Source organism: Somniosus microcephalus, chromosome 12, assembly GCF_052327205.1.
Source record: "Somniosus microcephalus isolate GS21.2 chromosome 12, FLI_Smic_1.0, whole genome shotgun sequence".
Lineage (NCBI taxonomy): Eukaryota > Metazoa > Chordata > Chondrichthyes > Squaliformes > Somniosidae > Somniosus > Somniosus microcephalus.
This window is the reverse complement of record NC_140998.1, coordinates 102431916-102446320: the sequence shown is the minus strand read 5'-3', so window position 1 is coordinate 102446320 and position 14405 is coordinate 102431916. Positions and strand designations below refer to the sequence as shown.

The 14405-nt window shown below is 42.7% G+C and overlaps 1 protein-coding gene across 2 annotated transcripts in view; it reads right to left on the bottom strand.

Annotated features, from left to right (window-relative positions):
- The window catches only part of ttc6 (tetratricopeptide repeat domain 6), a 649897-nt gene that overhangs the window by 466051 nt on the left and 169441 nt on the right, over positions 1 to 14405 (bottom strand). For both annotated transcript variants that reach the window (XM_086003340.1, XM_086003341.1), the window contains exons 5-6: positions 10639 to 10784; positions 5144 to 5353 (exon numbers count right to left, since the gene is read on the bottom strand). In XM_086003340.1, the coding sequence (XP_085859466.1) occupies positions 5144 to 5353; positions 10639 to 10784 (356 nt within the window). The remainder of the gene's footprint in view (positions 1 to 5143; positions 5354 to 10638; positions 10785 to 14405) is intronic.

Below are 14405 nucleotides of genomic sequence, written 5' to 3'. Positions count from 1 at the left end.
ATGTAAAGCTCTATATAAATGCAAGCCTTTCTTTTTTTTAATGAATAAGGTCAGGGTATGCTTAGAGTGGACAAGTCGTATGGTCCAGATGGCTTACATCCCAGGTTGCTAAGGGAATTGGGGGAGGAGATAGCGGAAGGGCTTGCCATAATTTTCCAATCTTCCCTAGATGTGGGGGAGGTGCTTGAGGATTGGAAAGTAGCAAATGTGACACCATTGTTCAAGAAAGGGTGTAAGGACAATCCCAGTAACTACAGGCCAGTTGGTTTAACATCAGTGGTTGGTAAAGTTTTAGAAACAATGATCAAAGAAAAAATTTACGGGCACTTGGAGAGGTTTAAGCTAATTAAGGAGAGCCAACACTGATTTGTAAAAGGCAGATCGTGTTTGATTAATCTAACTGAATTTTTTAATGAAGTAACAGGGAGGATTGATGAAGGGAATGTAATGGATGTTGTCTACATGGATTTTCAGAAGGCGTTTAACAATGTACCACATGGAAGGCTGGTTAACAAAATTGAGGCTCATGGAATAGGTGGGTCAGTGGCAGCTTGGATAAGGAATTGGCTTAAGGACAGAAAACAGCGAGTTGTAGTAAATGGCTGTTTTTCAGACTGGAAGATGGTAGACAGTGGTGTTCCCCAAGGGTCAGTACTGGGGTCACTGCTTTTTTTGATATATATAAATGACCTGGATATTGGAATACAGAGTAGAATTTCTAAATTTGCCAATGACACCAAACTTGGGGGTGTGGCAAACAGTGAGGATGATACCAATCAACTGCAACAGGACATAGAAAGGCTAGCAGAATGGGCAGACAAGTGGCAGATGGAATTTAATACAGAGAAATGTGAGGTGATGCATTTTGGCAGAAGGAACAGGGAGAGGCAATATACACTAATGGCACAGTTTTAAAGAGTGTGCAGGGACAGATGGACCTGGGAGTTAATGTGCATAGGTCCCTGAAGGTGGCAGGACATATTGAGAAAGTGGTTAACAAAGTATGGCTCTATGACATGCAATGTCAGGGGACAAGTAGCAGAATAGTTAGCTAACTGGCTGCAAGACAGAAAGCAGAGAGTAGGGGTAAAGGGTAGCTATTCAGAATGGCAGAAGGTGGAAAGTGGGGTCCCACAATAGATATTAACAATTTAGACTTTGGAATCAAAAGCTAAGTTCTAAATTTGCAGATGACACCAAATTGGGGAGGGGTGTGGGGTGCGGATAGTCAATACTGAGGAGGACTGCAACAAATTATAAGACATTAATAAACTTGCAGAACAGGCATATAATTGGCAAATTAATTTCAACATAGATAAGCGTGAGGTATTGCATTTTGGTAAGAAAAATAAGGAGGTCACATATTACTTGGAAAATATGAATCTAAATGGGGTAGAGAAGGAAAGGGAGCTTGGAGTGCAAATGCACAAATCATTAAAAGTAGCGATGTAGGTTAATGAGGTCATAAAAAAAGCAAACCAAGCTCTGGGGTTTATTTCTAGAGGGATCAAATTGAAAAGTAGAGAAGCTATGCTAAGCTTGTATCAAACCTTGGTTCGACCACACTTGGAGTACTGTGTACAGTTCGGGTCACCATATTATAAAAAGGCTCTAGAGGCACTGGTGAGGGTGCAAAAAACATTTACAAGAATGATACCAGAAATGTGAGATTATGCCCATCAGGAAACAATGAACAGGCTGGGTCTCTTTTCTCTTGAAAAGAGAAGGTTGAGGGGTGACCTAATAGCGGTCTTAAAAATTATGAAAGGTTTTGATAGAGTAGACACAGTGAGAGTGTTTCCACTTGTGGGGAAGAGCAAAACTAGAGACCATCAATATAAGATAGTCACCAAGAAATCAAATAGGGAATTCAGAAGAAACTTCTTTACCCAGAGAGTGGTGAGAATGTGGCACTCGCTACCACAGGGAGTGGTTGAGGCGAATAGTATAGATGCATTTAAGGGGAGAAAGAAAGACTTGCATTTATATAGCACCTTTCACAACTACCGGACGTCCTAAAGCGCTTTACTTTTTGAAGTGTAGTTGCTATAGTAACGTTGGAAATGCAGCAGCCAATTTGCACGCAGCAAGCTCCCACAAACAGCAATGTGATAATGACCAAATAATAGGTTTTTTAGTGATGTTGTTTTGGCGATAAATATTGGCCAGGACACTGGGGATTATTCCCATGATCTTCTTCGAAATAGTGCCATGGGATCTTTTACGTCCACCTGAGAGAGGCAGACGGAGCCTCAGTTTTACGTCTCATCCGAAAGAAGGCTTCACCGACAGTGCAGCACACCCTCAGCATTTACGTGGAGCTAGATAAGCATGTGAGGGAGAAGGGAATAGAGGGTTGTGCTGATAGAGTTAGATAAGGATGGATGGGAGGAGGCTCGAGTGGAGCATAAACGCCAGCATGGACTTGTTAGGCCGAATGGCCTGTTTCTGTGCTGTATATTCTATGTAATTCTATGTATGATGGATTGAGTTAACACTTGGTGAGATTCAGATTCATTTAGTTCAATCAGTCTTCGCAAAATTATATAAAATAAAGAACACACCACACTTCCGTGTGTCACCTTACTCGACTTAAACAATAGGGGGGAGAAATTCGGTATCGCCCCGACTGGGGTGCAATTATGGGCCGGGCGCAAAGTTTAGTACCTGCCACTAATTATCGCCCCTGGAGGTGATTGGAACGCTAAATCAGGTGCTACACACCGCTCTCAACCCGCCAACATGCGCCTTTCCCAATGTTGGGTCTGTCATTGCTGAGCACACCCGACAGGCATTGGTGGGTGACCCAATTAATCTCATTAACATCTAGTTAACAGATCATTAACAGGCTTTTCTAACTTGCCTTTTCACTTTAGCTTTATGGCCATGGGAACCACCTTGTTCGGGGACCACTGCTGTCAACCTGAGGCCATTGCTCCAGCTGATTATTTGACAGCTTCAAATCTAAAAGCTCCCACCTGACAGATCATCACTTTCTTCAGCCACAAGCTGTATCTCAGTCCATTTCCAGCATAGATTCTGCAGGCTTTCCACTTTCCACTCTCCATCCAGTATCACCTCATTTGAAGAACTCTCTCACCATTGACAGAATGCTTCTGTCATCTCTACTTCACATGACATTTATTACATCAACATGGGTGCCCTTTATACTGTTTCACCTTGGTCCTCAGAATACAACCATGATCCGCCCCAACACCAGCATCACCAGGCACACCAGCAGCACCAACAACACCACCAACCTTCTCCGCAATCACCTGATGCTGCATAGGACACAGGGCATCAGCACCCGCCCACATTGCTGCCCGGGAGACCAGGGATGGCCTCGCCATGGCCAGATTTACTTCACTTGATGCTGTACACCCTGGCCGCCAAATGATGCACCAGGTTGTCACCACCCCACACCAACACCATAAAGCATCCCTATAATGTCCAAGCCATTCATTTCACACTCACCACCATTGCGGGGGGTACTGTTATGTCTCACCATTCACTGCAACTCACTAAGCCACTTACAAAGGTGCACACAAATCTGTCCAAGAACGCAAAGTGGTGAAAATAAAGGTTTCAATGTTTGACACCACATTAACAGAAACTGTACATGAACATTGGATAAAACACCCAAGTGGCTACCCTTATGTGTTGTTAGTTGGTATAATTGCACTAGGATGAGGATGAGTGTGAGAGGTGGCTAGTGTGATGGGGACGTGATAATGTAGATAGAGAGAGAGAGATGGGTGGAGGTGCAAGGTAAGTTGGTGTGAGTAAGGATGTGCAGGAGTAGGGTAGGGAAGGCAGAGTGATGGAAATGTGATGAGAGGCACAGGAGGATGAAGGTGAGTGTGGCTTTGTACTAACGTTTCGTGATCTACTGAGATCATTGAAAGGTTTGCGCCACTGCACTCAGGTCCTCCTGATCACATCCCTGCTTGTGCCCTCCTGTACAATGTGCAACCAGGCTGCATTGGTCTCCTGGGGAGATCTCTTCCGCCCATCGGAAGGGAAGAGGACCTTCCTGCATGCTCTGACTCCCTCCGTAAGCATATGGGAGAACCAGCGATTACAGCTATCTGACAGTCAACTCACTGTGTCAAACACTTTCCTACAAAACTGATGATCCCCTAGCCTGCTGCTGCAATCTTCAGCCATTCTTGGTGTTTTGAAGGTTGCACTCCTAATTTCAAACATCACCAGATCACCAGTCCCCCCTACCACCACCACGCCACCACCCCACCCCCCCATCCCAGTGCACTACTCATGCTTATTCCCTGGGTGTTAATTCTTTGTAAACTGAATCTAACCCTTCTTTTAGAAATATCTTAATGTGAATTAATATAAAATTCCTTCCAGGCCATATACCTGAAAGCCCCAAAATGTTGCACACTGTCTGAGTTGCACAGGAGGAGAAGAGATACGGGGGTGGGAGGGGGGGGAGGGGCGGAGTGGGCGGAGAGGACGGGAAGATGCAAGTGAGGGGAGGAGAGATGTACTCCCACTGTAACATCAGCAGCAGCAGGAGTTTGCTAGAATGGCCAGAAACGAGGCTTAGACCCAGATATGCCAGATCCTGACCTTACATTAGGAATTCCACATTGCCTGTTGGAAGTTGCACATCTGCATGCACCAAACATAGTTATCAGCATAGGAGTGGGCAGGGCCTAGGTTGGGGACTCGCTAAGTCAGCAGTTCCCACACATTTCAGTATATGGTTAGATCAGACATACCTCCTCAACAGCCAGTGGTTGTAGGGACCACCTAGAGCTCCAGGCTGGGATCATGACCTGGACCCCAAAGGTTCTTTTTTAAAGCTGCTCTCCCAATAAGGAGTGCCAAGAGGATAACAAATAATTGTTCCCGGCAGGTGAGGGGAAGGAACCCAGCATCCATCTCCCCAGGGCTAAGCATTTTTAAACCGGACTTTCGAGTCTCTTTAGCATATGGGAACCCTAGAATGGGCCCCTAGTTGTGCAGGTGCTCACCATTATGGAACTTCCATCTGACCCCGGAAAGTCACCACATTCACCAGCGGAAGTGTTCAGCAGCGCATCTCTGCACTTACATCAAGATGTATCCATGGTGGATTATCAGGGCCATCATATTTAAAACTAATACTAATTGTTGTTACCTTGCTAGCTTCTGTTGTTCCAAAGAAGAAAAATCATCATCTGAGCAGATATCTGATGCCTCCTGCTGGACTGACTCTGGAAGTTTACTACTGCCACGTCCTAATCTGCTTGGAGTATAGTACAGCCTTGAAGCCAGCTGCAAATCAATGGGTAATACATGACTAGGCTCAGCAGTGCAAATGTGGTGGATTGTCTTATATCCTTGATCTCTGGAAGAAAAATCCAAAGTAATAACAGAAAACAATTCTTGTGGGTACATTTCACAACACAAATACATCATTACATAATTGTACATAAATTTAGAAGAGTATTCTTTAGTGCTTTTTGGCAAACAATTTTGTACAAAAGTGTCATTTTTGAAAAGGTATACTATGTTCTGTACATAAGGCACACCCCAAAACAGGTATAACAAAGATAGATGTCACATGAAATTTATCCTTCTGATTGATACAAGCACAAAAGATCTGATGATGCATTCTCTACTGTGTGTAAAGTTGAAGAAAAATTATTTTATTAAACTCCAATCAGTTTATGACAATTTAGTAAAAGAATGTCTTTTTAACTTTACACAGCGAGAAAAATATACCCCTGGAGTATCTGATCCAGGGGTTAAAAGGTTGAGAAAATGTATTCTGATTTAGTAAATAATGCCTTGTTCTGTATACACACATCTGCATAAAAGGACAGGAGTCCAGACATCAGTGTAAAATTTCCACAGGAAGAAATGATGTATAAAGCTTTGCCTCAGGTATTTTCTTGGGTTGATGCAGCACAGGATTTCCTTCCTGCTCTTTGATGTCACTAACATGGAGCACCCTGTGTGGCTCCATTGAAACAATGAGGCCACTACTTCAGACAGGCTTGTGAACTTTTAAAAAGCAGTGAGACCCCAGAAAACACGCTGCGTTCCAGCAGGTAAGTATTTTATTTTGAAAAATATGAATCCGAATTTTGATAAATTTTCCCGTATAAAATGAAGGAATACATTGAGTAAAAATTACTTCTGCTGATGTTTTCATTCAGATGGTGAGACAAAAATAGGGCATGTTCACACAATTTGAGGGAGAGAAAGAAGTACACAGAAAGTGAGCGTGGGGCACAGACACACAGGGAGACATATGCATGCCATTATATCAAAAAAATCTGACCAATAGCTTTAAAAAAAAGCTAACAACTCACAAAGGGCTCTGAATATAAACCTACATTGTGTGAAAAAAAGTAATCACACAGAAAGCGCAGTGGAACACAGGCTTTAACTTAAGTTGAAGGCATAACCAACATTGTTCACTCATGTATTTCTGTTTTTCTTCCCATGATATGAAAGTTTGAAGAGGGTCAAAATGCTGAAGCCACAATATTTGTTTTCTGGGGGCATGTCACCCCAAAATATCGAATTGTAACACATTATTTGGTACATTTCCAGCTTTTTAGCTTCCATAATGAACACAAGGATTAATCTATAATAAAATTAATTTATATTTGCCTTTTGGGAATTTGTTATTTTTGTTTATAATTTAAATACTGAAATCTTTTTGCTCATTGCAGCAGATACTCTATTATTGGGAAAACTAAAGTTTTAACTATTTTTTAAACAAAATTGCTGAATAACAAATAGGAACTTTGAACCTGAGCTTATTGACTGTAGTCAAGGCTATAGGCAGCAAATTTATAATAGTACAAACTCCTTCCAAATGCTGTTCTACTCCTTGCCCCTCACCCTGCCTCAACAATGAATTGCACACTTCTGGGGTTTCCAAGGAATGCTTGCATAGAAAATTTGTATTTTCACATTTGAAATGTTGTGTTGTTAATTTTAAATAAATCTTTACTTTGGAATTGATAGATTTTTAATATAAAAATATAGGAAAAATAAATATAATTTGGGTTTTCAACAGATGAATCAGACTACCTCTGTATGGTCACATTAACTCACTTGGAGAATGGTTACACACAACTACAATGAAGAGATTCCAAAAACTCAGATGCCTCCTCTTCTAGTTAACACATATCAGCGGGCATCATGTACAAAGGCATGCATGGAGTAGCACAATTGATATTTGTAGTTATTGAAATACAAAGGTGTCATGTCAACCGAATTTTATTTCAAATGAAGCTCATTTAAGCTAAACAAATACTTGTTGAAGATTCTAAGTTTTATCAAGTGCTTTAAATGGAAATTAAAATGAAGTAGTGCAATCTAGTGTTTTTTGTATTCTATTTGTACAACACATCTTTGTTAAGAAATATAGGGGTAAAAATTCAGTATCGCCCCGTTGGGGCGCCATTATCGGCCGTGCGCAAAGTTTAGCGCCTGGCGCTGATTATCGCCTCCAACAGCAAACTTGGCTTTTATCGCCCCTGGAGGTGATTGGAGCGCTAAATCAGGCGCTTCACACCTGTCTTAAGGCGCAAAGGCCGAGGAACGAGGCGCTAACTCACAGCGCTGGCGAAGCAAGGAAGGGCAAATCAAAGTAAAGCTGCAAAGTGCTGCTCAGTACTCAAAACTTCTTCACACAGCGTTGAATCTCTCCAGAAGTCTCTCTCTCTCTCTCTCTCAGAATGCGTGGTGCAAAAATGTCACCGACAAAAAAAGGCAGGAAGCGGTCGCCTTTAAATAGCGCTCCCCTAGTCCCTTTCTGACAGTATAATGCTCCCCTCAACCTGTCGTTGCTAGCGGCAGGCGGTAAGGCAGGGGGCGCCACTCACTATCCGGTCCGGGGCGCTAACGGGGCATTGCGCACTCGACTGACGTCACAATCTGCTGGCACAGGAGATCGTGGCGGTAGTGTTTAGCGCCGCTGCAAAATGTCTAGTTAATTTTGCGAGCGGCGCAAACATCACCGCGCCTGGTGCTAGTTATTTTGCGCCCCATTAGCGCCCTCTTGAGGCGCTAACGGGAGGCGCAAACAACTGAATTTTTCCCCCATAGACTTAGAAATGGAATCGCGCCTGAAGCCGGTGGTATGGCCACTGGAAATTAGTCCACCAGCCTCATTTGTTTATTTCTGGCGAGCTGCAGGCACTAATGGCAGCCCCAGAGAAAATTTGCCATTCCCAGGGACACCAAGAACAGCTGGCTCAGATGCCGGCCGAGGTTGGAAGTAGAGTCCGGGAGAAAGAGGGAGGCAATCGGGATGAGGGCGAGCGGTGACTGGCAGCGGACTGCGAATTTAATGTGGAACTCAGTGGAGCATTCTTGCTCCTCCCGGCTCCACAATAAGGCAAGTAAAACAATTAAAACTTATCTTTCTGGAGGCAGCCTCCAACAGTCCCATTAAGAAGCGCCGGTTTAGCTGCCGAGCACCTAAGAATACTGACTGCACAGTTCATGCTGCAGTCGGTCGCAAAAGAATTTTGTAAAGACCTCAAACAGGTGTTAGGACCCCTATGTGCATATGCAAAGGGCTTAATTCCTGTTTCAGGTGCAGGGCCTGAACATCTATGCAGGAGCCTTTACCAATATGGCGGGTAGCGTACTTCTGGCGTGGAATGAACGCATGCACGCTGCCTGCCATATTGAGCATTTAGGTACTCGGTTTATGCCTGCTTTTAAAATATGTGTTAACTAGTTCTTTATTTGTGGCTTAATATATTTTTTAAATCCATCTTGCCTCTTGTCCAGTTTTGGACTTCATCCAAACATAGCAACCCCACTCATGCCACCAATGTCGTTACCCCAATATTGACTGCTCCGCAATGTTCACTCATATTTTATTGTGCGCAGTCCCTTTAATTGGCTGCGCGGCCCATTCGAATTTTCTTCCAAAAAAAAGCCTGCGCAGGTCCTCCAGAACGCTGCATGGCTGCGCAGCTCAGTGGGAACGTTGCCACTCCACCCCGCTGATTGCAGTGAGTTCTCCTCCATGACTCAGGGGGCAGGAAGGGTTTGGCATCTGAAATTGAAATTGTCACGTGAGAAGTCCCACGTGTGGATACCGCAAACTCTACTTCCACATTTTCTACCGTGTTGCCAGCAGCAACACCTGGGAGATTCATCGTCAATAGCGGGAGAATTCCAGACTATTTAGGAAGGTTGGCAACCCTACTTTTTGGAGGGGTATGGGTGCTTAAATGAGCAATAAATGCTGTAAAATTGCCTGTTGTCAATTTCTTTTTTTTACTCTTGGGATGTGGGCATCTCTAGCAAGGCCAGCATTTATTGCCCATCCCTAGTTGCCCTTGAAAAGGTGGTGGTGAACCTTCTTGTTGAACAGCTGCAGTCCATGTGGTAAAGGTACTCCCACAGTGCTGTTAGGTAGGGAATTCCAGGATTTTGACTCAGCAATGATATCACACCATCTCACAATATTGCACCACTATTAGCTTAAATTTGCATTTTCACTAAGATTAGCAGTGAGAGCAATGTCGAGACCATTGTGAAGTTAATCTGCATATACCACATGCAGAAGTTACAAATATACTGTTTGAACATCTGCTGTCAAAGGTTTTACTTATGTGGGCAGCAAATCAGTATCCGAACAAACAGAAGTAATTCCTGACAGATACTAGGACAGAAGTGCTATATCCCAAGTTTTGTTCCAGTTGAACAGTACAACATGCTATATAACTTCCTTGAATTTATAAAAATATATACTTAGCCTTGTAATTATGCTTTCATGAAGTAAATTTGCGAAAATTTGGTAATCAACTTAGAGACAATTTAGGCTAGTCAATCTTACTATCGTGGACAATTCATCATTCATTTATACTGCTGACAAGAAGCAAAACACTGTTATGTGTGTGGTCTGTTCAACTATAATTTAACAATGCCAAAAAAGCAGTTTGATTCTATGTGAAGATTGCATGACAACCTAAAACCTTATTAAGTAACTACATCTAAATCCTGCTAAGGACAAATGGTGCGCTGAGGGTCACTCAGATGCCACTTTCTAAGCTCATAAGCATTCTTTTCCCTATGAGCCTATCCTGAACTATTTATTTGAGAGTGCTATCCATTTACAAACTGTAGGTGATCCCATATAAAGGCTGTCTTCCGTGTCCTGCAAACCTTTCAGAGACCTCAGTAGTTACAAAAGCTAATAATTAAAGCTTGTTTTAACCTCAATAAAGATTGGAGAGAATGAGTAAAGTGTGTCCATTGCAGTTTGTTGCTAGTTATAAAAGCACAATTGACACAGAGGAGTAAAAATAGGTGAGTTTCACTTAAACCATAATGGCTGGCACCAGACCAATTGGAGCCTAAATAGTACCTGGATGAGTAATTACAGCGATTTAAATCAGTATACTGAGGCAGCTAGAGTAGAAGCTTGTAAGTTATGATGACAACACAGTCATTAGGGATTGTGGTGAAATGGATTTCCTCAAGTCTATGTACAGGGAAATGAAATGCAAAGCTAAAAGCCTTTAAAACTGCAGCCTAAGCAAGGCATCTAATACAGTCTGCACTGGTTTTGCTAAGATTCACAAGCCATTTGTAAAGAGTTTCATGTGAGAACCTCTCTGAAATGTAACACACATAATAATTGTATTTTACTTGTCTGTTGGAGTCCATGTGGCCAGCACTGAGGTTCGTTGCAGAGAATGTTCATCCATTTCAAGTAGCATTTGCTGGTCCCCTGCAATCTCCTTTGCTAATCCAATTGAAGTTCCTTTTACATTAATTATATCAGAATAGGTGACCTAGAAATAAGACAAAATGTACAGTATATAATGACAACGACTGTAAATTGCAGTAGTTCTCTCAAGAGTCAATAGTCTGTCATGAAAGTGAAAAATCAGGTAAACCACATCATACATTCCATGAGTGCATAGTTCCTATAACCTCAAATTAGCTCTGAATGAGTTATTTAAGGTCATTAAAGAGATACAAGTTAATTTTAACAATGTTTTAACAATTTCAGATTTTAATCAGGCTGAAATATTCTAACAACATTTTTTTTCATTTCTTAGAACAAAACTTGTCAACTGCTTTAAGTGTTTAAGTTATCATTCGTATTCTTTATTATTTTCTTTAATTTTATAATTAAATAAATCATTTAACCTTGTTTACATATAATCAGCTTGAAAAATGCTGTTAAGGAAAGATTAGCATCTTGTACAAGCCATGAGTTGTTTCTGTTGTTGATCTCTAAGGCTTGCGTCATTAATCTTAACTTACTTAACTGAAGGCAAAACATCAGAAGAAGCATAAAATAAACTGCCTGGACACTTTTAAATAATTCACTGAATACCAAATAATCTATATTACAAACATGTCTTAAGAAAAACAATTATAATACTAACTTTTCAAAATCGGATCAATTTCATAACAAAACAAAAAGTGTCCCTTCAAAAACTGTGATGTTTGAGAAATTAAACTAAGAGCCAGACAGATTTCTGGATTATACTTATATAAAACACGTGCAAATTACACTTTAGACTTTTGCACTAATTTTTTTTTTTAATCCAGGTCAGACTCACTATTTCTACAAGTCCTAGAATTACTAATACATGTAAATGATGAAATATGTCATCATTCCTCAAAGTGCTTATTTATAATGGCCCAGAATCTGCTGGAATGGAGCATCTCGTGGCATGCCCCATTAGATTTTTTGGGGTCGATTTTCATTGACCCGTGGAGTCGGGATTGGAGGCGTGCGGGGGGTTAAAGTCCTGAATTCGGGGCCCCGACACCATTCCGCCCCCAACCCGCCTCCCTGTAAGTTTCAAAGGAGGCGGGTACCCACCCCGCACTGGGACCCGCCTACCCGAGGCGGGAAGGGATTAGTGCCAATTAACTGCGTGTTAACAGGTAGTTAACAGGCAGTTTTTAGCCTAATCCCTATTTTAAAGCTTGAAGTGCGGGATTCCCGATGGCTCCAAACCACGCCAAGTTAGAGGAGTCGGGCCGTTGGGTTGAAGGACTTGGAGGGGTCGAGATGTCGGTGTTCAGGTGAGTGATGTGTGCATGAGTGCAAAGGTAAGTGTGTTTGGTGTGTCTAAAATGTGTAAAGAAGTTTAAATTACCTGTACTTACCTTTACAGCCTTCCTTCCTTTAGGTTTCAGGAGTCCATCATCTAACCGGCACAGAAAGCAGAATGGCTGTGATCTGTCAAAAGTGACAGCCTGCAGCTTTCTATGCCGGTGAGATTTCTAACTGAGTCTGTGTAGAAGGACTCAAGTTAGAAGTAAGACTGTCAGTGTTTGACAGCTTCAAACAGCTGTGAAACATTGATATTTCATCTGTCAAAATGTCTTGACAGATGAAATTTCAGTCTGTGACGTCACCTGTTGCTGGGTGGCCCTTAATTGGCCTGCTGAGCCCGCCCAGCGGGCTCAACAAGGTCAATCAAGTTAAAATCGCGTGGATTGGCCGCATCTCGATGGAGGCAGGACTACAACCCTGAAAGTTGTAGTCCCGCCTCCTTCCCGACTTCTAAATGAAAATCACTCCCTTTCACTCACCCTTCAGCTCGAAAAATTTTTGCACAGAAAATTGCTGGAAGTGCGAGCTGATAACGGCGTGGCGAGGTCAACAGGGCATCTGGGACCTTGGTGAATGATGGAAGCAGCAGTCGATCTCCTTAACCAATGAGACTAAAGGATAAAGAAAGAAACAGAAGAACGACAAAGAAGGAAATAGAGTGAATTACCGTCAAAATAGGTCCAGAAAGAGAAATAAAGGGAAAGATTGGATTAAGAGAGAGAGAGAGAAAAAAGAGACAGCACGGAAAACAAAAGAAAAAATGTTAAATTTTAAATTACGCTGTTAAGTACCAGCCCTAACTTTCTGTGAGTTTAATTCACAATTAATGCACAAATGCAACAATTTCTTGAAACTCACGGGGTGGTTGATGGTAAGCTGCCGTTTTCACGAGGATAACGGCAGTGCGGCGCAAATTGTCCAGCAATTTGTAGCGATTCGCAACTCACGGGGTATCTCTTCTTCGCTACACATTGCTGGACGATTTACACACTAATAATATTGTGCACATTAAACTCGCCATTATTTTCACAGCAAATTCTGGGCCATTATTTCAGCTTACTAAAATCTGTCCACATTGTATCTATTTATTTCACATCCTTTTCTATTATGAAACACCTTTATTGATCAATAATACTTTGGAGAATTATTTCAATTCATGCAGTACAGCAATTACAGAAAGCTATCCATTATCAGTGTGTTTATAAATGCAAAAAATGCAGCAGAAAGTATGCAAATTTGAATTAACAACAGAAAATGCTGGAAATACTCAGCAGGTCAGGCAACATCCATGGAGAGAGAAACAGAGTTAACGTTTCAGGTCTGGAACCCTTCATCAGAACTGGAAAAAGCTGGAAATGTAACAGATATTAAGCAGGTGCAGAGACGGGGGGGGGGGTGTTGGGGTTTAGGAGGGGAGGAAGGAATTGAAAGAACATACTGTGAAAATGTTGCAAATGGGAATGGCAAAATCATACTGCATGAAAAATGGGGGCAGGGATTATTATCTGAAATTGTTGAACTCGATATTGCGTCCAGAAGGCTGTAAAGTGCCTAATCGAAAGATGAGGTGCTGTTCCTCGAGCTTACGTTGAGCTTCATTGGAACAATGTAATAGGCCGAGGACAGAGAGATCAGAGTGGGAGTGAAGCGGAGAATTAAAGTGACAGGCGACCGGAAGCTCAGGGTCACCCTTACGGACTGAACGGAGGTGTTGCGGAAAGCGGTCGCCCAATCTGCGTTTGGTCTCCCCAATGTAGAGGAGACCGCATCGTGAGCAGCGAATACAGTATACTAAATTGCAAGAAGTACAAGTAAATTGCTGTTTCACCTGGAAGGGGTGTTTGGGGCCCTGGACAGTGGGAAGGGAGGAGGTAAAAGGGCATGTGTTGCATCTCCTGCGCTTGCACGGGAAGGTGCCAGGTGAAGGAGAAGGGCTGTCGGGGGTGATTGAGGAGTGGACCAGGGTGTCGTGGAGGGAGCGGTCCCTTCGGAATGCTGAAAGGGGAGGTGAGGGGAAGATGTGTTTGGTGGTGGGATCACGTTGGAGGTGGCGGAAATGGCAGAGGATGATCCGTTGAATGTGGAGGCTGGTGGGGTGAAAGGTGAGGACAAGGGGAACCCTATTGTGGTTCTGGGAGGGAGGGGAAGGGGTGAGAGCAGAAGTGCGGGAAATAGAACGGACACGGTCAAGGGCCGTGTCAACCACAGTAGAGGGGAATCCTCGGTTGAGGAAAAAGGAAAACATGTTGGAAGCACTGGTGTGGAAGGTGGCATCGTCACGGAGACGGAGAAACTGGTAGAATGGAATAGAGTCCTTACAGGAAGCGGGGTGGGA